At 38.9% G+C, this 26,139-nt stretch overlaps 1 protein-coding gene across 2 annotated transcripts in view; it reads left to right on the top strand.

Annotated features, from left to right (window-relative positions):
* The window catches only part of FBN1 (fibrillin 1), a 156,998-nt gene that overhangs the window by 67,481 nt on the left and 63,378 nt on the right, over window positions 1–26,139 (top strand). For both annotated transcript variants that reach the window (XM_061999182.1, XM_061999183.1), the window contains exons 9-20: window positions 326–484; window positions 3,836–4,015; window positions 5,302–5,442; window positions 6,240–6,359; window positions 9,809–9,934; window positions 11,978–12,100; window positions 16,873–16,995; window positions 18,236–18,388; window positions 20,302–20,355; window positions 21,282–21,407; window positions 24,502–24,627; window positions 25,295–25,414. In XM_061999182.1, the coding sequence (XP_061855166.1) occupies window positions 326–484; window positions 3,836–4,015; window positions 5,302–5,442; window positions 6,240–6,359; window positions 9,809–9,934; window positions 11,978–12,100; window positions 16,873–16,995; window positions 18,236–18,388; window positions 20,302–20,355; window positions 21,282–21,407; window positions 24,502–24,627; window positions 25,295–25,414 (1,551 nt within the window). The remainder of the gene's footprint in view (window positions 1–325; window positions 485–3,835; window positions 4,016–5,301; window positions 5,443–6,239; window positions 6,360–9,808; window positions 9,935–11,977; window positions 12,101–16,872; window positions 16,996–18,235; window positions 18,389–20,301; window positions 20,356–21,281; window positions 21,408–24,501; window positions 24,628–25,294; window positions 25,415–26,139) is intronic.

The following is a 26,139-nucleotide window of genomic DNA, read 5'->3' on the forward strand; positions in this document are numbered from 1 at the left end:
ATGACACTGCAGTTTTTCTTCAGAGGTGCAGAAGCACATTTTATTCTACACTGAATATACGTTTCTATTCTACTTTTGCTTCCATTCATTCCCTGCTGTTCCATATTTCGCTTCAGCTTCCTCACATGTTACACCAGAATACGAGCAGCCCAAATAGTATCTAGATTTTTCTGTTCTTCTGCCTTTTGTTTTCCGATTGTTGTAATGTTGCAAGTGCCATGTCACAATAATGTAATCAACCAAGTAAAACTAGGCCTTTCCATTTGGTGAAAGTTCCATTCTGCATTGGTCTGATGGTTACACATCCGTTTCTTTCTCTCGGTAGATGTGCGTCCTGGATACTGCTTCTCTACTCTGACGAACGGGCGCTGTGGCAGTCAGCTCCCCCAGCCTTTGTCCAAAATGCAGTGTTGCTGTGACAGCGGCCGATGTTGGTCTCCCGGTGCAGCCACCGCTCCTGAGATGTGCCCCATCAGATCCACCGGTAGGAATTCACCTGTATTCTTATCAGGGTGGTCGAACACACAATTAAACAGCAATTTTCTTTTGTCAGTAATTTTTTCAGACAAGAACTGCATGGAATAGTTAAGTCTGGAGGATACCTTGGGAGATGGTTTAGTCCAACCTTCCTGCTCAAAGCAAAGCCTCCTGTGGCAGGTTGCTTAGGACACCCAGGAGGCAAGGGCAAGCAGACATAAGCAAAGGATTTTATCTTCTGCTAATGAATGTTTTGTAACCTGCTTATTCCAACCCTTACCTGATTCAGATTTTGTTTTCAACCTCCTCTTCAGGCTCAATTTGTTCTCTCCAGAGACTTCTAATAGATCTCTATCCCCTCTGCAGTTACATTCTCATTGGAAAATTGAGTTTCATTCCTTTTATGTCTGGCTTTTTGAGGTGCCATTTTTTTTCTTGAAGTTTGACACAGAACATCATTTCTGTCTGCTGCCAAAATTTACTGTACTTTATCACCTCCCTGTGTGTTGAGATCCCCAGATAATGTGAGATTTGAATTTAGAGAAGATGGTGACCAGATTGTGAAACTAAGTGTGAGGGAGTGGAGGAAAGATGTTTTTGTGATTGTTTAGGACCAGGGACTCAGTGAAATGCTTTAGAAAAAAAAGAAGACAGGAAACTTAAGGATTGATGGGAGGAGTGCAAGAGAGGTGCGGAGTATAGGGAAGAATGGGAGTTTGTAACACTATAGCAGTGTAACTGTCAAGAAATTGTCAGAGGTCACGTACAGGAGCATTTAGTATTCTTGATTTGTATTCCTTTGAGTGAAACTGTAATACTGAAGCAGAGATCTGTGATCAAAACTCTTGGAAGACTCTTCCTGGTTCTCTCGCCATCTATGCAGTAATATTTAAACATGGTAAATGTCCAAGACTGGCTAAAATAATGTTAACAAAACAATGTACTCTACTGAAAGAGGAAGACAAGGGGAAAGCTTTCAATCTTAACACGGTCCTTATTTTCTTTACATACTTTCTAATTATTCATATCTAACTGGTGAATAAGCTGGGTGGGAAAGCGAAATCATTTGGCCAAGTCTGCCAAGACATGATGGAGGAGCTAGAACCCAAGACTTCCTGACTTACAAATCCATGCAAGATCTTCCAGATCGTGGTTACATACCACTTTTTTTTTTCTTCTTTTTTTTTTTTCTTTAATTTTTCTTTTCCCCCTCTCTTGGGGTATAAATTTGGGCTATAAATTACTCTCTCCAGAAGGACTTTAAAATTCTTTGAAAGGCCTTACATGCCTGTTAGGTATTGCTATCATTAGTTGATCAAATTCAGTTATTTCTCAATGTGTCCTGAGAAAGCAAGATGAGGAATTTAGAGCTGTCAATGGCCCAAAGTTTCTCGCACTCTGAAATGGAAATGGACTGCAATATAAAGTGGAGCGTTAGCCGCATAATGTAACCAAACAGTTGCATTTTCAACGTGGACAGCAGACCCAGATGTTACTATAAAACAGGCTGTTTATTGCTAGAAATTATGCACGGAGATTAAAGTTGCAATAAAAAAGGCTTTCACTCTATGTCTTTGCATGACGTGGCAGTAATTGTTCATGTGGAAAGACAGGGTTTACCATTGACACTATAAATACTTTAAACGTGATATCTCAGGCATCCAGCTATGTGTATGTTCAGTTCTCACTTCAGCAGTCCCTTCATGGGTGCTAAATCCATTCAACCAGTGGGCAGCCCCAAGGCTGTGACTTGCTTTTGCATGGAAGGCCTGGGCTCCTGGTGGATTGGCTGTGGATAATTTGCTGTTACCAATCTAGAGTGAAAAAGATGTAGAGTATTACTGCTTCTTCAAAGACTGATCAGTGGGGTGTGGAGAACGATTGGAGAGTTGACTGTTAAAACCACCATCATTAGCAAATATTTCCATATTGGAATTTATTTGCAACAGACACTGTCTTCTGAACATCTCTGTTTTATCACTGATAGGCCACTGTGAAGAGGCAAAGTAGAAAGTCAGGAAAAAAATCCTAAATGAACAAATACAATAAAATCTTTTTGGGAATGATTCAAAACTTAAAATCACTCTAAGAAAAAATAAAGGGAAATGCAGTTATGTGTGAGACAAAGTGGTCACCTAAGACCATTAAAATAAATGCAAGGATCATTATCAGGAAAGCAGAACTTCGGGCTACCATGTTTATTTAATAAATCTGTGATTTGGGTGGAGCTTCCAGTATGTTTTACAGGTGGAAATGTAAGTGAGGTGAAAGTGTTGAAGGCTGAAATATCCAGCTTAGTTCTCCCTACACTGAGTTTATTTCTCAGTTCTCTTTTTGTTTTTCTTTTAAATTGTTTCAGGAATTCATGCATCTCTGTAGCATTTTGTTTTCATTATAGAATCCCCCTCCCGTGTTGTACCATAAACTTTACAATGTTGAAGTTCAAAGATACTGGCTGCACAAATAGTTTTTATTGTACACACATTGTGGACATGAATTAGGTCATCTGGAAATGTAAAGATGTTTAATTGTGATACTCTGCATGCATTCTTTGGGGCTCAAGTTCCAAACCTACATTTCACAAAGACAAAAGAGTTGGTGGGCAGGAGGAAAAGTGGGGCAGTAGGGCAGATGCCAGGAACAGAAATAAACAATAGGAGAATGCATAACATTAGCATAGAATGTACTTATAGCAAAATAGATCATTTTCCCATCATTCAGAAAAGGGTGAAGTGTGGATCTGACTCAGTTTCTTTTTGCCTATACTCCTTAGATCGCACCTCATTTGGTTTCTGCTTTTATTGGCAAACTTCGTTTTCACAGGGAAACAGTGTTAGTGTATTCCTTCTCAGTGAGGTTTTGCCTCATTGCTTATATTTATATTTCTTTGTTTTAGGAGGTTGAATTTTAAGAAATCCAGTTGAAACTGGGCTGTTTTCCCTGTTCAGTATTTTTCTAACTCTGTGGCAAGCTTTGTATTAAATTAACTTGGGACCAAATCCAAACGTCCTTCTTTAGGTAAACTTCCCACTGACTTCATCAAGGATATTGCCTAAAAGAAAACTAAATAGATGAAGATCAAGTCCCCGCCTCACTGTTCAATTTTATACCCAGAATGTCAGTTTTGTTATCTTTTTACTAGGAGTCTTCTGGCAAATATTATTGGTATGCTGCTATGGATTAATGACTCAATTCACAGAACAAATCTTGTGAATATGGAGAAAACACATAATCTCAGGTTTTCCTGATTATTTAAGGTTTGTTATTGTTAATCTGAAACACTGCAGAAAGGGTGAAAGATGGATTAAATGAAAAGGCTACAAGAGCCTGAAACAGCCTTTGTGTTTTTGTGTTTCAGATGAGTATCGCAAGTTGTGCACAGTAGCCGCAATGCTGCCAGCGAGACCTGACCTTCCTCCGGGCCGTCCTGACCTTCCTCCAGGCCGTCCTGACATCATCCCTCCACCACTCATCCCTGGTGTTTTCCCTCCTCAACAGCCAGAAATTGTCTACCCATCTCGGGTTCCACCACCTCATGGTATGAAAGAAAGAATCTTTCCCTGCACTGTTTGCATTTAGCTTCTTTAAAACGTGCATTTCTCAAGCAATGTGTTCTCTTCAGCAGTTGGTATCTCTTGCTAACTTTATGTGGATGTATAGTCTCTGGATATCCTTCTAATCGCAGCCTGATTGCCATGTATCTTGCAGCAAGTGTACCTCATTGGTAATATTTTCCCTGTAAAGAGAGGCTTCAAAAATTAAACCCTCACTATTTATTCTGAGGTCCGTATTTTGAGGCTGTTGTGAGTTTTGCTGCATGTCAACATTGAGGATCACGAATAGGTCTTTGACTAGGTTGTGATAGTTTCTTACATTAAAGAGCTTGGCTGGGAGAAAGCAGGTTCTTGCAGGTTGTTTTCCTCACTCTTGCTTGGACAGGTAGGAAAGTCTGCTGGGCACTGAGGCTGACCCAAAATGCAAAAAGAACTTTTTCCAGTGATATGCATGGATAGGTTAAGCTTCTCTAAGGCAAGGAGGAAGCCAGAGCAAAATATTGATATATTCCTGATTCTGTCCCTTGCTCAGGGAGTTTACTAAAAGCCCATGTAGTCTGCAGTATGTCCTACCTGAAGTTGTTTGGCGTAGCTACATACTGTTTTGCAGGAACACACAAGCTCATTTTGCCTATGTTCTGTGCAGATGCAAGCAGGCTCTGCTTGCACTAGCAGCAGCTGAAACTATTCAGTCTTGCTTCAGCACCAAGCTGAGCTAATAAGCCTAAGAGGCAAAGTATGTTAACTCAGGCCTGACACTGCACTGACGTAGCTGCACAGCTTCTGGTCAGCTGGGAGCATGGACAGAGCCAACCGATGTCTGCCTGCCAAAGACTGTACAAGCATGCCTTCCAGGGTTATCCCTGCCCTCCTCTCATTCTGCTGTGTATGAAAGTGGAGATAACAGAACCATCTGCCTGCTGTTTGCCTACTGTAGCCATAGAGTCCCTGCAGTGCCACATACCCACTTTACCACTAGGTAGGTATGAGCAGGCTCAGTTCTCTTTTGTCCTGCAGAATCACAGAATCTTAGAGGAAAACAGGATCAGGCTTGCCACAATGAAATAATCGGTGTTTGTTAGCTGTTTTCAAACAAATGTCTAAGAGACAAAGTGCCCTTTTCTCTCTCCCAGCGCTGACTTTACTATGCAATTCACATTATGATGGAAGGTAAATGTTGACTTTTAATGGAAAATGCTGCACAAGTTGCAGATTGGCTAAAATTGTTATGATGAACTATTAAAAGATTTCCCCAACTTTGTTTTTTCAGTGATCTTGCCGGTGAACCTCACTGACTATTGCCAACTGTTCCGACATCTCTGCCTTAATGGACGCTGTATCCCCACTCCTGGGAGCTACCGCTGCGAGTGCAACAAAGGATTCCAACTGGATGTTAGAGGGGAATGCATTGGTATGTGGTTTTCTACTGTAAATCACAGAGGGGAATTTTGTTTTAAGGAAAAAAACCCACCCACTTTTACACACTATGTATTAACTCTGAGTTCTTAAATGAAACAATTGCCCCTCCAAAAAAACTCAACCCATTAAGTAGACTTGCAAGAACTAATTGCTTTCAACTGGAAACTTATTTTTACAGCAGTTTTGCCTTTAAGACAGTATTTGACAAATCTTGTAACTTGCCACAAAATCATACACAAGTAAAGATTTCTGATTTTACTAACCTGTGATTATAATGTGTCAATTAGTGATTGAAAATGACCTCATTAAAATGCCACCAGCTCTTTGAGTGTACAAATGACCTATTGGTAAAAAGGGCAGTCATGGTCTCGAGCTTAGTAAGATTTAGAAGTCCTTTTTCAGTTCATCAGGAGTATCATGGGCTCTGGAGCCCTTTGATTTTGGAATTCAGACAGAGCTTGATGATAGAAGCAAGAATTAGCTGTCTCTTACATGCAAGATTTTGCTTCTTTCAAATCTGTGTCTCCAGTGGGGCTGTGAATATGGAGGTGTGTGATTAAAGCCTCTATCTCTCACGCATGTAACATCTTTTCTTGTTAAGTACTTCTTTTTCTCAGCTCCTGCTCATCTTGGAGCAAAGCTTCCTTTTACTGGGAATTCTGAGGTGTCTCCTTTCCTTTCAGATTGAAGCACACTATTTCTCCAACTACAAAACAATAAAATACGCCTACAGACCCAAATAACTTCCAAGCAATGTGCTAATAAAAATATATTGTCTGTGTTCTGCAGATGTTGATGAATGTGAAAAGAGTCCATGCATCAGTGGAGACTGTGTGAACACCCAGGGATCCTACATCTGCCAGTGTCGTGTAGGATATCAGAGCACGCCAACTAGAACAGAGTGTCGAGGTAAATTATGGTTTTACAGCCATATCTGTACTCTTGTATACATAGCAGGAGAGAAAATAGTTTTTAAGCAAAATGTAACAGATGTGTTAAATAAGAGGGTGGGTTTTTTTTTCAAGAAAAAATAAATCAAATATGGCAGTAAAAATGATTAACCTGCCTGAGCTGGCTGTTCATAGACTGGATTATGAACAAAGACATTTTGTCTTGTGTTGAAAGCATCTTGGCACCATTCGTGGCTTTCAAGTGGAAGAGACATTCTCTCTTTTTCTTGTTTTAAAAAAAAACTATTTAGACATTTTTCTATTGCTTCTTGAGGATCTTAAAGACAATTAAATATCCTTTCTTTAGAGAAAACCTTTATCTATAAAAGAGTTTAAGAAGACTGAGAGAGTTGAGGGGAAAGATAAGTCTTCCAGAGTGCAAATATGAGTACTGTGCCCGTGTCTTCTCTCTCCCCACTGCCAGAGAACTAACATAAATTACAGCAAAGAAAACTTAAATAAGATATGGAAAAGTGGTAAAGCACTGGGTATGGAAGCTGTAGAATCCCCATTATTGGTGTTTTGAAGACCAGGCTCAAAAGTATCCCTGATGGTCTTCGTCCTGTCTTCCTGTGTGAGGGAAGAACATGTAGCTCCTTACTAGTCAGCCCTCTTGTCAGGGCTGTGTGGCTCCCAAACCGTCCTGAGGTAGGAATTTGGCTGTAAAGATGGATGGAATCCGTTAAAGTCATAATGAGAGACTTCTGGCAGGAGAATGAATGACTACTTTGATATTCCATAAGAAGTGAAGCATCTAAATGAAACAGGATGTTTGAATGCTCAAGAGTCCCAGCTTGTCTTCGTATTTTGCTTTTGGTGCTAAGAGTGTTCTTTGAGCATGCACTCATTCTGAAGCAGAGAGTTACTAAAAAGCCAGAAGAAAGCTACCTGTATTAGTGTGCAATATCATTTCTTTTTTATTCCCTTTGTGAATCAGAAAGGTATATGTGGTACAGGAGCTTACTCCAATCCAGGAAGACATTTAGAGGCAGCACCACTGCTGCATGTTGCTAAGAATATTTGACCTAATTGCTGCCAAACAGCCATGTTGTGGAAGCATCTTCATAGTTCAGCTGACTAGTGGTGAAGGAGTGCTGAAGTGGAGCCTCAGTGATGATGAATTTGCTCATGAGTCATTTTTGTCACACGCTTTTAATTTGACTGATTCATTACACAAACACATGGCCGTCAGAAGCCCAGTAGCTTAATGGCATTAAAGTGTGGTCACTTAGCAGTTCCTTTGCAGTCTGAGAACTGTGCTGGCCTGACAAGCAGTTCAGAAAATGCTACAATGTGCAGAATCTTTGTGTTCGTGAAAAAAAATGTTAGAACTGGTATAGGGAAATTAAACAAAAGGCTAGTGGGGTGTATTTTGGCAAAACAGGCATATAGCACTGGTGCCTGCCAAAACCGGCATTTGCTCTGAAATTACTTTGTGTAATTACTCCCTATCTTGAAGTTGTATTTTTTACTTACAGAAATGGTATTTGTATGTCCAGATATGCTTTTGCAAATGTATTCCTTACATCCATTCTTGAAAAATGAAGACTCCATAATGTCCAATCTATCTATTCCTTACTCTGAGGTTTCAGGGAAGAGGATTTTCTGCATGATGAGCCTGATAGGTGACTGATTAAACATGGCAGTCTGTGTCACAAACTGCTTATTCAACTGTTATTAGGATTCCTTATAATTCCAGTAAGAGTTCAGCTGGATGAATATGCTAATTGGGGGCACGATGACTAAGGTTATGAACATTATGATTAGTGATCAATCCAAAAAATGCCTTTCAATAAGCAGACCAGGGAATGTAAAACAGTCCTCAAAGAAAAGTGAAATGTTATGATGATTAGCTATGGATGTATGGTGAGCTTTAAGAGCTATGTGTTTACTATAATCTCCCTGACATTTCTGAGAGGAGGTCAGAGCTTACATGGAGATGGAAGTAATTACAGACATTTCAGTGAGAGGGAGCTCTGATATTTTTTTGTTTTTGCAAATTTTCTCAGGGTTGGGGGAAATCCACAATGTTGTTTCATAATTTGAACATTATCAATGTAACATAAACTAGTGGTGGGTCTCCAGTCAGCTGTGATTATGTAAAAAATGAGTTCAGTTGTCTGCACAGTGATTTTGATGGCATGTGCATAAAAGTACAAATCATAATGACCTCTAAAAACTAAAAGGCCAGAAAAATCTTGAGGTGCTGTAGCATTTCTGCCTGTCCTAAGGAAGAAAGCTGGTGGAGTAGCTGAAGCCAGGCTCAGCTACAATTGAGTGCCACAGAAGTGGGAGGAAAGGGACTGAGCAGAGAGAAACCTCACTTTTATGCACTGCTGATCAATGATGCTTGTTTATCAAGTGAGGAGAAGTTTATCAAGCCCCTATGCTTTTGCTGGAAGTCAAGAGGGCTGCAAGCTGCCACTGCAGTGAGCTGACACTTGAGCAGCTCTTTCCTCTGCTGGCCTGGTTGCTTCCCTGCAAAACAGCCATTTTTTCAGGGATTTCTTAGTAACTTCCCAGAACTACCTTGCTGCTAAGAAGCCCAATATAGCTTCGCAGTTTTGAGAGGCATCAGTTCCCCTCAGATAGATGTCTGGAGAGCGGGAGCATTTGGGAGGACACTGAGCTCTGCATTTTCCTGAAGCTGACCAATGGACTTCTATGGAGAGGATCTGAGGAAGAAACCCCCCAGGATGGTTGCATGGTAGATAGGTCTGCATGAGCTGAGATCTCTGTGAGCAGAGTCCCCTGTGTGCATGAATCTCTGGGAGATGGTCCAGGCCTTGATGGAGAACACTGAGCAATCTGAAAAATGTCTAGACAGTCTGTCTCAGCATCTCCTCTCCCCTCGTTTGGAGGAGAGGGAGAGCTGCCAGCCTCGTGTGATATCACTGTTCAGGTCCTCCAAAGCACTTGCCAAGCACCTCCTGCAGGGAGAGGGAAATGAGGAGCTGATGTTTCAAACATAAAATAAGCAGAAGAAATATCTTCTGAGGTGGGAAAGTCTCAAACTTTCCTGTTATCTTACAAAGCAGCAGCAAAAGACATGTTTCCCCTGTCTTTCAGTAGTCTGCTATTCTTGTTACACTTCAGTAGCAGTACTTTCATGATGAACAAAAATGCCAAGAAAACCCCAATTGAAAGGGTCTGATTCTTGATTGTGAATGCTGCAGGATAATGTTCACTGAAATTCTTTCCCAACAACTTGAAATTTCAAGATGATGAACATTTTCTACCCCCATAGCACTTGGTTGTGGAAATGGAAAGAAATTGTTTTTCAGGTGAATATAGTTTCCATGTAGGGTTAAAAACCTAGAGGAAGGGGGAGTGGGGAAAAGTCCTCTTCAGTATAAGAAAGAAAAAAAACCAAACCAAATGTTGTTTTTATTTTTGGTTGGCTTTCAGACGTTGATGAATGTTTACAGAATGGTCGTATCTGTAATAATGGACGATGCATAAACACAGATGGCAGTTTTCACTGTGTGTGTAATGCTGGCTTTCAAGTGGCAGCTGATGGGAAAAACTGCGAAGGTAAGACTTTTCTGAAGTTATTGTGCATCAGTAATTGCAGTTGCAAGAGGTTAAAGGACCTCTGGTGGGAGTGGGAAGGGAGAGAACAAGGAAGGAGATTTCTAAATACCTTTTGCTGTGTCTGGGAGGGCAAGTGAACAGTGTTTTGCAGCCTGTTCTGGAGTCTTGGCTTGGCGATCCTCAATGGGATGTCTGTCCAGCAGGAGAAATAGCACATACCACTACCACAAAATGCAGTTTCTTTGGTGGGAATGGTGCATTTTAAAACAGAGCACGAGTCACATGCTGCCTGATTTTTACTGTGTGTTTAACAGCATGCTTTATGGGATCTTACTGGGTGACTAGCAATGTGTTTTATGTAGATGCAGTCTGGTCTGACCCATAAAAACTGTTTTAAGGAAAATTTGTAAACATAATTGATGTGTTCCTACCTCCCAGACCTTTAGTAAAGGGCGGGGGGAAAGAAGAATGTTCTTTATCATGCTTCCCAAGGTCCTTGGGAGGGTTCCCAATGATCTATTCATATGTTAAAGGAATTTCAAGCACTGTTCTTAGAAACATTTTTGGCAGAATATTATCTCAGTGATTCAGCTCAAAGACTAAATGCCAGAATTCCTGGTTGGGATAGATACACGATTTGAAAAAAAAAATCATAAATTATTTTTGTCTGACTTAGCCTGTAAGTAAAAAGAAAACACACCATGTCTAGAAGTGTAATTTCTGTCCAAGACAGCTGCAATATTAAGGAAAATAGCACGATTCTGAATATATTGTAATGTCATTATGATCCAATGATTTTATGTGCTAGTAGTGATTCTGTTAATCCTTGGTAGAGACAGACGTTTTAAGACTCTGTTTTTCCTGACTCCTTTTTAAGATACAGTTTAGAACTATAAGCTGCTTTTAAAATATCTTATTATGGAACTATATTGACTAAATATATTTGGAAATTAATATATTTTGGAAAAAAACTTGAGTTTGATTTCCTCCTTTCCCACCAAATACCGTGTGCTAATAGGAATAAGAACCAGGTCATCGTCAGTCTGGTAAATCATTTTTAATTCCATTGCATATGTTGCCAGAATGTCTGTTGCATCCACTTATGAAACAGTTTTGTTCTTAAGAATACATATGCACACACAGTAATCAGTAAAGACCAAGGCATTGTGCCATACCTTAATGTAACTATGTGAAGTCATTTAGATGAAACTGGTAAATAGTGCTGATTTTTTTTTGATGTAATGACCAAAACTGATTTTAATTTGTGCTAGCACAAAATAAAGACTAAGACAATATACAAATTTACTCAAATAAAGCACAGAATTCTCTGTCCTTGGCTTTTTTAAAAACAAACTTTTGTGTGAGTACCTTTGCAGGGTTTAGAATCTGGGACCTTGTGTCTTTTCCTATTGGAATCTTTCACGCTATGCCATTAGATCATAGGGTGAATAATGTTACTATGAAGCTAAGATTAGTAAGGACCCTCCTGTTATGCTGAATCCAGAGAAGGGATAGTTTTTATTTTAAAGTATCCACAGAATGTATGCTTGAGCACAGTGCTGGCAATTCACTTATACCATAAATCTTAGACTCATCCAACGGAGGTTCAAAAATTTTTGCTCCAGAAACAAATGCTCACTCCTTCCCTTCCAGGTGCTCTTAGTAACAGAAAATTATGTTTAGCGTTCTAAAGAGGAAGCAGCTTCTAGCCTAGCTTCTATTTACATCAAAATTGCAAACCCTCTTCAGTGACATGCTTTTCACACTTTTTTACACTTTTTACCAACTGGCAGCTCTTAAGCTGTCCAGTTTCTCATCTGTTTTTCATTCTCTTTACTCCTTTTGGATGCATACCTTTATATGTTAATGATTCATTATGAAAAAATGGAGTCATTGCTTTGACACATCCTGTAGGACAGTACAGTATGTCCCATCACATGTTTCTGATTATCATATGCAACTAAGAAAGAAATCAAGGTTTATCTTGTGGATATAACTAGAGTTCTTTTAATTAAACATTATGTCTATTATGTACATTTTCAGATATGGATGAATGCAGCATAAGGAACATGTGCCTCAATGGGATGTGCATCAATGAAGATGGCAGTTTTAAATGCATCTGTAAACCAGGGTTCCAGTTAGCATCTGATGGACGCTATTGCAGAGGTGAACACAATAAATTTATGGGTTCCCAAACCTTTTGAGTCATATCCCTTTGGTAGCTTCAAGAATCGCCTGAATTCCTTACAGTGATCCTTGGGGACAAGAAATACTGGCCAAAGTTGTCATCAGATATGCTTTTTTTAATCAGATGGAATGATTTGTCATTGTGCAAGACGGTACTCAGTCTTCTCCACAGTGTTGAGTAACCGCCCTAGCCAGACTGTGGGAAATACTCCTTGATCAAGGACTGTGTAATCTGACCTCGTTAAACTCCAGGTTTTTTTGCCTATGAGGTCTTCTGCAGTTTGGCTCTAGTATACCTTTACTTTTTATGTTTGGGCTTTTAAAGTTTCATCCTTCTGGCCACCCAAATATCCTGGGTGTTCCTAGTTGATGCAGCAACTCTGAGGAGTGCCCAGCATCCCGTGCAACTGAGTTGCAGACTAACAGCACCACAGCAAGATTGACTTTTCCCTTTACTGCATTAGTTCAGCAATACCCCCTGTGAGAGACACAGCAATGTTCTGGTTTTGTCATCAGTTTCCATTCATTCCCATCAAGAACCCGAAGTTTTGTGTGTATAAATTAATCTTCATGTTTCAACAAGTTTTATAGGCATAAAGCAGAAGTAGAAATAAGGAATAAACAAGTGCTGGGGCAAGTTACTTAAGGTTTTTCTTTTGAAAAATTTAAAATCTTTTAATTCTTGGAATGAAGGCAGAAGAAGGGCTTGCTTACACTTTGGCAAAGTTAAAAAACTGTCACACTGAGTCACACAGCAGCATCTTGTGGACCAATAACAAAAGTAAATGTTCGAATAAATGATTTGACTTGGAGAGTCAGTGACATGAAAGGTGACTTAATTTGGATCCTTTGTTTCCTGAACATTGTACCAGTGTTAGATCTGAACTGCATGGTGTCTGGGCTTAGACTTCAGATACAAGCCAGGCCAATAAATCTGGTAAAAAAATCCAGTCAAACAGCCAAAACATTCTCTTGCTTTTGTTAACGTTTGTACTGGGTATGTAGGACAGTACTACCCAGCCTTCAGGTGGAGGAATCGTGTATTTTTAATGAGAGATGACCCCATTCTTGTTTTGTAATAGGGTTGTTCTTCGGTTTCTCAAATGAGCAAAAGTGCAGATCCATACAAGTGTCTCAGCTTAACAGCTACTGGCTGTGTTGGCTGCAGCCTTCACACACTTAAAGTAACCAGCTTTATTTCTGTTCTTACCTGTTTTCCAAGTGGTGTGTTCATCTTTGTGCTTTGCTGAAGTTTATTTTCCAGATGATTTGTGTGTGTGATAGCAGCAAGACTCAGTCTCAGACCTGTCAAGGAGGAACCCGATGCACATCAGGCCTTGACACATCAGCCAGTTGGGGTGCAAAAGACCACTGGTTGCTCTGTGTTGTTAGCAGGGATGTGACTCACTGAAGCAAGCTCACCCCAAATGCTTGTCTTGATTTTTGTCCTCAGCATCTTTTGTTGGTGGATTTATTTTCTTTTCTATTTGTTTTTATATCAGTTTGTGCACTGAAATGCCATCCAAGGAGATGGCATGTAAATTGCTTCAGACTACTTAAAACCTACTGATACTCAACTTCACAGCCTCTGTTACATGCCTCCTGGCTGAACAGAAGCATTGATACAGCCAAAAAGGGGTTTCTGGCCCTAGAGAAATGTTACTTCTGTGCATCAAAGGAAGAATACTTGAAAATTATCCAAGATTGCAGGCAACTCAACTGATTCCTACTGAAAGTTGGAACAGATTTTATAGTAAGATGAAGAATTTCTCCCACTGCTTTTCAACACTTGCAGTAAGCCTTGTTCTCGATGAATGAGCATGCAAACATTCATTACGTGTTAAAATTGCTATTGGGTCAAAATCAAACCAGATTTTGAGGCTTTGACACCCAAACTGCACTTTTTCCCAACTTCATATTTGTCTCCTTTCTTCCACTTGCCCAAAGTATCATGACATAATTCCCGGGAATGTAGTGGCTAGAGAGAGCACATTTCTCTGGTAAATGTCTCCAGTCATGTTAGTAAAAGTTTAAAAGATTAATCTTTAATGATATTTTTTTCCTGTACATTTTAGTGTTTATCCTTATTGAGTCTTCTGTACATGCCATATGTGCAGAGTAATAACTTCTGTCCTATGGTATGGTTAGCCTTTGAAACACTCATTGTTCACACTGCATATCCCGAGTTTGTGAAGTGAATGTATTAAGATCTTAAGCAAGCTTAAACTCTAAGCTCATGCTTACACACACAGCTGGTATTTGGAACTTTTATATATATATACATATATATATATATATAGAGAGAATGTGTGCATGCACAAGCTGACATTTCTGAAGAAAATTGGCTACCTGCCTGAGCAATTTTGATATCGAACTCAACATATGTTTCTGCCAAACTCTTTAGCAGATGAACAAAGGAATATAAGAGTTGCAGGGTGCAACAGATTGCTCCCATAAACATCTTGTTTCATGCACACTAAACTGAATTTTGAACTATTAAGAAGGATTTCTAACCCAAAGTTGGGGATACTGTAGTTGAAACTTAGTTCCATAACGCTGGAATTTAAGTATAAGTACAGGGCATATACTTGGCAGTCTGGTAAAAAATTCCACTCAGTCTTTATGAAGTAACATGCCAAAAAAGAATGTTACACCATAGTCTTGTGTATTCCCTGCAATACAAGACATACTAAACTTATTCACTGTTAGCTTCTTTTGCTGATGATTTTTCAGAAATACTTACATCAGACAGGCAGAAGTTTAAAGCATTACTTCTATTCCATACTTTGTTTCATCTTTAGACTGAACAGGAATTCCCCAAATTGAGAGCTATTGCGAGGCAACTGCAAGTGGCAGTTTAGTATTCTGAGTAAATTTTTCCTGGTTAAAATTAGAGGACTTCATGTACACAGCTGGCACTACCAAGGAAGCTAAGCAGAAAAGGCAAAGATGCATTGGACATGGAGAAATGAGTCCATTAGTTGATTTTCTAGAACCAGGTTGAGGCATTCTGGAAAAAGTCAGGAAAAGGAGTATTTTTTAAGTTGTTCAAATGGTGAATTTACTACAGAAAAGAGTGGAGCCTTGACAAACTTAGAAATTTGGACTTTATGCTGGAGTGTGCAGTTGATTTACTGAGTGGAATCTCAGCCTTGGTAAAAGCAGAGGCTTTTTACCCCATCTTTACTGGAGCCAGATTTTAAGCTAATCTGCACGGCTCTCAGAGACCTTTACTTTTTCACCTTTCTACAAACACATTTGTAAATTGGTGTAGAAATGGATTGCACATTTCACCCCTTAGCAGCTTACAAAACCTTTTTAAAAAATGAACTGCAGGGAAAGGAAGAAAGTAACTTCTCTTTTTGTTTCTATAAGTAAGCTTAAGTTTGGTTTTTTGTTTTTCTTTTAGGAGAACTTGCCTCTGTCAAAAGTGTTCAGTGTTGTCCAACAATATAACTGTCTACACTGTTAAACAGTATGGGCACATACTATTGAAGTCACTGTTCTGTTTTTACTTACACTGAGTAAGGACTAAATTTAAAGTGGGAAAAGCATTTAAGATTTGTCTAAAACAGACCGAAAGATTGCAGGATGAAGTAGAAATGAATTGAGTGCATGTACTTAAATGTAACTTCTATTTTAAAATGCAGTTTGAAAAAGGAATCTTGGATCATACAAGCCACGTTTCATGCCAAACAACACAAACTAAGTAAAACACAGAGGTGTTTCACTCTCAATTTGCCCTTTTAAGGTCAGAAAAAAGGAAATTGTCACACATGCTGTCTCTTGTGTATATTATGGAGAGTTGTTATGAAGTGATTATTTTATAAAGGTTATACATACTTCCAAACAATATATTAAACACTCTTTTTCTTAATCACTTGTAAAATAATTGTGTGCTCTCTATGTCTAGAGAATGACCTTACTACTAACAGGACATGCAGCCTATATAATTTTTTACTGACTTAACCTCCCTTTGTGATAGCCTAATACTATAAAGCTTCATTCTTGTAATTCATTGCTGAGGGCCTTATTATTCAATGTACTATTGTTGGGTAAAGATGGCAGCTTGTCCTCCGCAATTGCTCAGGGCTCAAATCATTAACAAATTCCTTTCAAGACTGTCCATTCAAAGTTTAAAAATGGACTGTAATGAGCATCTGATGAAAACCCAATTGTCATGCAGATCACCAGAGAGATACTATGTGTAGGCAGGGTCTGACTGTGGAGATTCAGATGTTCCAAAAACTGAACCCACAGCAGGAGAATCCTTTGGTGGCCCTGTGAAGGCACTTCATAGAGGGCATGAAAGAATCAATTTGTTATCTAGACTGATAGACAGCATAAACTGTTCATACAGAAAGGGAGTGCCCTGTTGCACACTACAGAAGTCCTTTGTGTTATCAGTCAGGAAGGTTTGCTCCTTCCTTTGATTATGATTTTTGCCTGAGTGACTCTTAAATTGGAACATGTACACTTTGGAACATGTTAGGAAAATGCAGTGTTTTAGCTCTCCTAGGAGGGTGAAATTGTTTTGGTGTGTTTATTTCTCCTGAATTTTGCATCTTCTTCTTCCACCTCAGAGAATTAATCATTATTCCTAATAAAACCTTTTCTTGAGCCAGTTTCCATTTACACGTGATATTTTTCTGTAAGATACATGGAAAATAAGCTGCAGAAATGCAAGTTTCATTCAGGCATTGAACACATGTAATTTAACTTCTAATAAAGCTCATCCTGTTCTCCAACAGACATCGATGAGTGTGAGACAGCTGGAATATGCATGAATGGACGCTGTGTGAACACTGATGGCTCTTTCAGATGTGAATGCTTCCCTGGCCTTGCAGTAGGACTGGACGGTCGCGTGTGTGTTGGTAAGACAAGAGTAACTAGTGACAAGTCACAATTAACCAATGTTAAGGCATTAATGCTAGACTGATGGACAGATCAAGTTTGAATGTAGGGTTTACCATATTTTCATTAAGTGGTTGCTGGTAGTTATAGTAAATACCTATAGCTCTGGGACATTTACGGTAATAACCCATTTTGCTCCTTTTTCTTTTCCTTTGTATTTAAAAAGAAAAAGTGCATAGGCCAAGTCAAAAGGTCAGGTAGACTTTACAGTGCAATGCTGTTGGAGGTGAGGGGTGCTCTACCAATTTTGAGTAGGTTTACCCTGTTTTTGTCAATGTGAAATTTTTCATTCCTCACTAAGCTCAAAGACTTAATTACTCTCACCTGTTTTTCAAGTGTGATACATCAGTTTTTCCCCTTCTGCCTATTTCTCTACAAGCAAAAGATTTTTGAAGTATTTGATTTCAATATTCTAATGAGTCTGACACATTCTGTGGCCAGTTTTTTAAAAGTGAAAAATATCACCTCTGGACCTGAAAAGAGAAATGTCTAAAATAACTGGAAAAGCATTACTGACTTTTCCTTTCTTTTTTTTTGCAAGCAATTTCTTTTTCTTTAACAACAGCACATTTTAGGGTATTTTCTTTATGCAAGTTTTTCTTTTTGTCGCATTCTACCTTTTTTTTTTCCAGGGATAAATGGAAACAAAAGCTTTAGCCTTAGTGAGCTTAGTCCAGGGTGTGGCACCAGTGATGATTTTAGCCTTAATGAATCAGAGACAACTAACAAAGTTAGGGAGAGAATATTTCTCGTTAAAATCAAATCAGCCCTATAAATCTGAGAATAAAATAAACAGTACTGAATGCAAGATGTACTTGGTTCTAACTCTGAGATCCTGCTGCTGGGCCTGTCAAATTACAAGTGAGTAATGTCCCTGTCACATGGCAGAGACTTTGTCCCAGTTCTCTGTGGCTACTTGCTAGTTCAAGGATAAGTATTGATTATTCCCCTAGAAGTTCACCAGTGCATGTTAAGTCATTAAATGCAGTAATTAGTTTGTATGTCTGAACTCTTAGGTACAGGAGGAAGAAGAATTTCCTCTCTTGAGTTGAGTGAGGGTATAGGTGAATGAAAAACTTAGGGAAATGGTGAAAGGTGTTTTGTTTTGACAGCTATTTTACAGTGTTTGACACCACAGTGCTTGTGTTTTATGGCAGTGTAGTTGACTATGGCAAGATTAAGAGAGATTTCTTTCCTCAGATACACATATGCGAAGCACATGCTATGGTGGCTACAAGAGAGGACAATGCGTGAGACCCTTAACCGGTGCAGTTACAAAATCAGAGTGCTGTTGTGCCAGCACCGACTATGCCTTTGGGGAACCTTGTCAGCCCTGCCCAGCCCAAAATTCAGGTATGGCATATTTACAGGCACATATTCTAATCTAAGCTCCGTGTTGATAAACTATTTTTAGAGGGTAAAATACAGTTTTGTATTAATATACCACTCCAAATCAGGAAGGTTGGGTATTTTGAGCAATCTGCTATGTGTTGGAAGAGTACAATTTTTTAGGCAACAATAAATGCCAATATCTGGATCCAGAGTTCTTAGATGCGTTAAAATAGTTTTTTCAGACATCAAACTCAATTTTGATAGATGTGGATAGGAAAAAATATCATTCTGAACTCAAATTATTCATGGAAACGCCGTGAGTAATTCTTGCATTCAAATCCTCATGTACACCTGTCAGTCACACGTTTGCTGCCTGCATCCTTCAAGGGATCTGAAATCGGTTATGCAGTAGCTAGCCTTGGGATAGTCAATGCAGAAACAAACATTGAGAATACTTCAGTCTCTCACTGAAATCCTCACCAAGCAAAGTTGTCTGGAACGTGTCTGTGGCAAGAAAACGGTCCCTGTCATTCTCATGAGCAGGATCTGCTTTCAGGAAAAGGCTTCTTCCAAGAATACTTGTGTTGACACAGCCCTTGTTGTGAGGCCAGTAAATAGGGACACCCTGGTTTCATGGAGGTGACTGACTGCAGGCAGTTAGTTTAAAGCCCCACTTTGTTGAGTGTTTGTTTTCACTCAGACAATATGTTGTTGTTTGTAAACAAAATATGCTATTCTATATATGGCTCAAAAGCATCTCATACTAACACAGTATCTGCTTTGTTAGCAGAATAGGAAGGAGTCTTTCCGTCAGCCTCTGCTGATGTCACTGGCCCTTCCTACTGTGCAGTAGAATTGAAATCTTCTGTAAATGTTGGACTTTGTGAGAACATTTACATACGTGGAAGCCAATTTTCCCGTGTTAAAAAAGCGCCACGTCATGTAGAGTGAAGTGTAGCATTTCTTTGGGCTTTGAGTGGGGGAGGGAAGGAGAACATTTCTTAGAGAGGAGCTTTGTATCTAAGAGACTGAAAAACAATCCTAAAAGGAACATATTCATGTATCTATGCTTCTTAGAAGCTCTTTGCAGAAGTTCCCATCATCCTAGACTAAAAGTTTTGCTGATGCACATCCAGAACAAATCTACTTTCACATAAAGTGGCAGAGATTATGTGATTCTAGGAGGGTACATATTAATCTACTGGTTATGATAATATTGGGGGATGTGTTACATGGGTTACATGTGATTTTCTTTAAAGAGAAGACAGCTAATTCCATAAATATTATAAATATGTATCCATTTTAGCAGTGTAAGTAATTATTTGGGCTGTTATTTAAGTGCAAATATATTGGGAAATGCTGACCTATATGGCAACAATTAATGCTGGTATGGCTGTCAGTTTAGTCTGTTGTTCTGAACTCAAAAGGTTGAACTTGAACCCAGCAGCAATTGAGATATTTGAGATACTTTCATAGATATTTTAATTATTTGTTAAGAGATCCTTGATCTGCAGTGAAGTCCTGAAGAAACCCCTAAATGGATTAAATGTGGACTGGATTTATAAGAAAACATTTTTGTTTGTTTCCTGGTCACTTTGAATGTGTATCTTGAGCAAGGGATTGGTCATATGAGTTCTTGCTGTGAATATATTATGGTTCATTTGTGTAGCAGAGACAGCATGAAGTTTATGTCTTCCTAAATGCCTCAGTTCACTGTGTGAAGCTTTTACCCATCCATCTTCATGAGCAGATGCAGACCTTGATTCTGTTAAATTGTTTCACAGATTCAGAATGCTGTAAGGCTGTTAATGTTTTAAGAATAATTGAAAGGAATATAATTTCATTTGAGTAATTATTTGGCATATTGTAAATTATGATGCTGAAAGCAGTGAGCTAAGAAAGAATATTCCAGTAAGTATTTTAATATTTTCCAGCTGAATATCAGGCTCTGTGCAGCAGTGGAACTGGCATGACTGCAGGAGGGAATGGTAAGATCAACTAATGTAATTCAAACTATAGCAATTCTGACTGAAAGTGTCACCTTGATATCCTTGATTTAATAGACATACTGGTGGGAATGATGGCAGGAAAGAATGGGAGGATGTTTTCAATACGTTAGAATGTTGCAAATGGATGTTTGCAATACATTGGAATAATTTAGGATGAATTGAGTGGAGCATGCCATTTCACCAGTGCACCCTCTCTGTTTTGTGCCATGAAATGTAAGTAAACATTGTTATATAATAATGGCAAATTGTATTATTGCCTATGTGACTTAGAAATTATGTATTTAAGTCATATTTGTACATTTTGGCTGAAATAATTCTGAAGAGTAAAGCTATTTGAACATTAAGCTTCCTCACATGTTTTCATTTGTCAGAAAGATCAGGCTGACAGAGTTTGGTTAATTACAGAGAAGGATCAAACGATTACAATAAAAACTAAGTAGTCCTAGAACTGTGAAACTTCAAACTCGAAGTTAGTCAATGCTTACTAGTAGATTTTCTGGCAGCAGACAGGGAAAAGCATTTGTAAAAGAGGGATGTTCATATTTTGGAGAGTGTTGACATCTGGAAATGGTACTAATTGGGAGATGCAGGGGGATATTAATACCTGTATCTCTGATTGTAAAAGCTTAGTTTAATATCCCAGTTCTTATCTACAGTTTTAAGTCTCTTAAACAACTGTGGTCTAGAGATGATCTTAAATTGATGTGAAAGGGATACATATTTCTCTTGAGTTTGAATATTTAGATGTGAATTCCAAAATCAGGTCTACATGATTATAAATCTGGAGCAGCCAGTGTTAGTGATATTGAAAATACATCTTTTTCTAATTTGGGGAATTAACCCCCACAACCTCTCAACAACTGACTCTGGCTTTTTGGTTTTGATTTTTTTTTCCATTCATGTAGATATAAATGAGTGCTTACTGGATACTGATCTCTGTCCAAATGGAAGGTGTGAGAATCTGCATGGAACATACAAATGTATTTGTGACCCTGGATATGAAGTGGATTCAACTGGGAAAAACTGCATTGGTATGAAATGTCCTATTTTTCATTTTGAAGTTGGATGCTTGTTTTTATCCTCTTCCACCTTATTTTCTCAGTGTTTCATCAGATTCACTAGCTGCTCTTCTGACATTTCTGGATGTTTGTGCTGAATTCTTGTTTTAATTTCAGTCCTTTTCAATGCTCGTAAAATCCTCAACTGTGGGGCTGTAAGGGACCGTTGCCATCAGCGATTCAAATCACTGGCAACCAGGCAATAAACATCCAGTTCAGCTAAGTCCACTCAATATGCATCCTCCAGTACCAGTGTTTCTCAAAATCAAAAGAAGCCAGATCCTGCAATTACAGTGAACCACGGGAGGCATGTGGGATCACTAGTGTGTCAAGTGCCTCCAAGAGCAGGGGATTTAAGTAAAAGTCACAAATGACCATAAGAAGATAAACATCCCATACACTACAGAAGGCTTATGTGGATTCTCCTAGCTCTGACTTTGGGGAAAATTCCCTTTCAACTTTCAGACAGGGCTGTTGGTTTAGCTGTATTAAGCATGCTGGCCAGACACAGGAAAATTTATTGTAATTGGAAGCACCATCAGAATCTAGTGCTAGGGCTGATTTCCTGTGCTGAACAAGTGAAAAAAACTAAATCTGAGTTTTTCATCACAGAAAAGTGAAGCAAGTTGTTCTTGCCTCTTAAGAGGCAACCAGTGGAAGCACTGTGGCTTGTGATTAAAAGAATTCAAATAAGTAGCAGTCCAGTCTCTTACACTATCTGGGATGTGAAAAAGCCCATCAGATGTTTGCAGAACTCCTGTTACAAATTTTCATTCTGGCAATTTTCTTATTTCATTGAAAGCACATAACTTAAAACCCTTTAGATTCCTTTCTTCCACTGATGCCTTGTTTCAGATCTTCTTTGCACAACTGATTAGGAAGTTTTTGTGCTTTCCTGTTGAAATTTATTTGTGACCACTGTATTATCACTGATGTTGTACTAATGTTATCCTTTGACTTAGCACCTTGTCAGCACTTACTCCCAAAGTATCTAGAAAGAATACTGTGAAGAACTGTTGGCTACACTATCCAAATCCACACTTTCAGTCTTTTCATAAAAACAGATGCTGCAGCCCTCTCATGAACATGACTGATCTGACCACTGTTCTGATGAGATTGAACCAGTGTCTTGTACAGTGATGCCAGCAATCTCCATTGCCCCTAGCAATATCCTGCCTAAAATGATTCTAGACTGTATTAGTCTTTTCTCAAATATGTGTTATGCTTTGGGATCAAAGTCAGCCTCTAACTAGGAGTAACATCCAGAGTTTTCTCAATAGCCTTCGACTGATGAGTTCTGGCTTACAGCATGGTATTGTCATTGGTCCCTAATTGCAAGGTTTTGAACGTTGGTGATTATATTTCATCTTCTATCTCATTCACATTGTCAAGATTCATTTAGTGATTCTCTATATTGGTAATAACTTCCAGCTTAGTGTTGACCACAGTTTTTGATCCCATTCTGCATTGCAATGAGTATTGTATAGGACCAGGCCCAAGACTGATCCCTAAAAGGCATTGCTAATATCCTCTCACCATTGTGATTGCTCCCTTTTTTAATATATCCTACTGTAATCTCTCCTCCAGCCAGCTCTGGAACCACCTTAAAACTCTTCCTGTGATCTCCAGCTTACATAATAATTTTGTTTGGGTTATGTATTTTTATTTAACCCTAAATAGCTTAAGTCATGTATATTATCCCAGTCTAAACTATTCACTAATTTTAAAAAAAGACCATAAGAGTTGATCTGTCTTTTATAAAGTCATGCTGTAATTCATCCCATTTTCTCATTTGTTTCTTTGGCTTTAATTATCTATGTCCCATTTCAGTGTTTGCCCATAGCCTATGGTATCCCTTCTCTTCTCCTCATCCATCTGTGACTGTTCCAGCTGCTCCCCAGCCCACCCTGTTGCAGCCCACATCCATGCTCCATCACAGCTGTTTCCCATTCTTCCATAATGTTCCACCTGGCCCTCTCTCAAATTTTCTGAACTCCTGTGAAGCTTCCCACACGGTCTGTTTTATTCTGCAAATCTCCTTGCTTTTTCTAGCACTTTTGCTGTTCCCAGCTGCTGCACTGACCCTCTGAGCCTTCCCAGCTTCTCTCAACACTTTTCTGAGGCCTCTCTGACATAGCCAATTGTTCCTGTCTGCTCTCAGGTCTCTCCTGGTCTTCACTTGCCGTTCATGGCCCATTGCCACCTTCTTGCAACTTCTCTGTAATGGCCCAATCTCTTCCAAAGATTTCCTAAGGCTCTTGAAATTTAGCACCAGCATTTCTATCTAAATTTTTCACCTCTGAAGCAAGTGTAGACTTCCATTGGCCTCGTTAACCATAACAGTTCAGAGCCAGCTTGGAAAAAGAAAAAATGGTGATTTAAAGACTAAGGTGACCTGCAAACCTTTCCAAACCATTCCTCTTCACGTTTCTGTCATGACTATGGGGCCTGCTGTGCAGGAAATCAGAGGCTGCGTAGACCTGCTCCACAATATAGGCAAGATAAAAAGTGTCCTTTTTTGAACCATTGTGTCCTAGCACATTATGAATATGTATAGAAAGAAAGTACAAGCTCTTATAAGCAAAGCAGCTTGTAAAGAGAAAAGCTCAGAAAAAAAGTCAAGACACGTATGTAGAGAAATGTGAGGGTTTTAACAAAAATCCCTATTTATAAACCAAAATGAAAGTGCTCGTTTTTCTCTAGGCAATATTTGTGTGGTTTGAATTCATATACATATTATTGTTTTCATTATTTTAATGATAGTTTTCATGAAGAAAAAAGGAGCAGCAAGTGGGATCTTTAGTGGTAATTTTGTATGGAATGGTCATTTCCATTTGAAATAATTCCAGACCTGTTGTCTACTAAAAAGATCTAGAAATCTTTTTAGTGCCTTTGAGGAAAATAGTGCAAGTCAGGTATGTGAGTATTTCCTCTCTCTCTCCGTTTTGCCTCCTTTCCTCCACATACACAAAATCTACAGAAATGTGGCAGTTGGGAGGGAAGTTCTATCCTGGCTTCTATTCCAGAAATGTTTTCTTTCTTAAAAAGTTCTCGATTTTCATTGTAGACATTGATGAATGTGCACTGAACATGCTGCTTTGTGACAATGGGCAATGCAGAAATACCCCTGGAAGTTTCACCTGCACCTGTCCAAAAGGATTTGTATACGCTCCTGACCTAAAGACATGTGAAGGTAATTGGCAACACTCCATTTCATCCTCATTTGGATTGTATTCATTTCATTTGGATTGTTCTCAGGTGGTGCCAGAAATATTTTGAACTGCAATGAGAATATAATGTGTAGAACTAAAAAAAAAAACCATCAAGAGATTATATGGGGAAGTAGGGGAATGAGAAGAGACAACACCAATATGAAAGCATTATATAACCTCATGGAATAGCCTATACAGGTCTCTACTAGCATTCACTACTACTGGTAGGCCCACACTGTACCAAGGGTGAGAAAATCCTGAGAAGAACCAAGTTTTACAGATCTGTTATCTTGTCTAGAGAACAGAGCCAGACAACTCCTAGTTTGAACCCTTTTTTGAGCTACGTACGGCATGTGTATCAGATCATTTAAACAACACAGTGTATCACTACAAAGAAGGACAATAACTGGGTATCACTGAAAAACGAGATACCACTTCCACATTCAATGTTTTAGTGTTCTAATGTGTTAATGTGTTTTTAGAACACAGGCATTGTTAGTCAATTGTGAAGAGTTTCCTAATAAAAACCAGAATATCATGAAAACTGGTCATGAGGAAAGTTTCTTCTGTTTTTCCCTAAGCTGAAAAAGATCATATGTATTTTTGTTGATGCTTCCTGGCACTAATGCCAATGTGTTTCTCTTCTAGATATTGATGAATGTGAATCTAACCCTTGCGTTAATGGAGTGTGCAAAAACACACCAGGCTCTTTTGCTTGTGAATGCTCTCCTGAAAGCACTTTGGATACAACCAGAACCATTTGCATAGGTACTTATTCTTCTAAAGCTTTATGTTTGCTGTTTGCAGTGGCATGCAACCATTATACACCAAGTCTGGAAAATATTTTTAAATAACTTGTGGGGATAGCTATAGTGAAAAACGTTGTAGGAACAATGTCAAGAAAGTGTTTGTTTTCACCATTACTGTGGGTACAGAAAGTGTGACTAGCACTTTGGAACATGGTGTGCTTCCATGTCAGATTTGAAAGAGAGATGAATTCTTTTTTAACAAATATAAAAATGTTAAGGATTACTTCTTGAGGACTGTTCCCTCCTGCAAGAGGAAGTGGACGTGTTGTCATTTAAGATCTGCTCTCTGGAAAGGCCAGTTTTCTGTTTGAGATGGAGCATGAGTAGGTTGTACACAGACCAGACAAACCCAAGAGCAGACATGGGCAGTGCTGTAACTTAGATACTCTTAGGACTCATAATTTCTTCCTTTACCTGTTCTGGAGGGGACAGTAACTTATAGCTCTTGCCTAGTCAGTGAGGAAAACTGGAGTAAAGTTCTGTCTGGTCCTTGGGTATCTCCTGCCACTTCCTACAGGGGAAAATCAGATATCCAGAAATGGAGATCAAATCTATTAATCAGAGATCTAGAAGGGGTTCATCTCAACTTCATTCTTCTGCATATGCCTCTAATCTGAGACTTCATAAATACAATGACTCGGATCTTGAATAGTGTTGTGATATTCCCTGTCAAGGTCAATAAGC

Source organism: Colius striatus, chromosome 7 (assembly GCF_028858725.1).
Source record: "Colius striatus isolate bColStr4 chromosome 7, bColStr4.1.hap1, whole genome shotgun sequence".
NCBI classification, from domain to species: domain Eukaryota; kingdom Metazoa; phylum Chordata; class Aves; order Coliiformes; family Coliidae; genus Colius; species Colius striatus.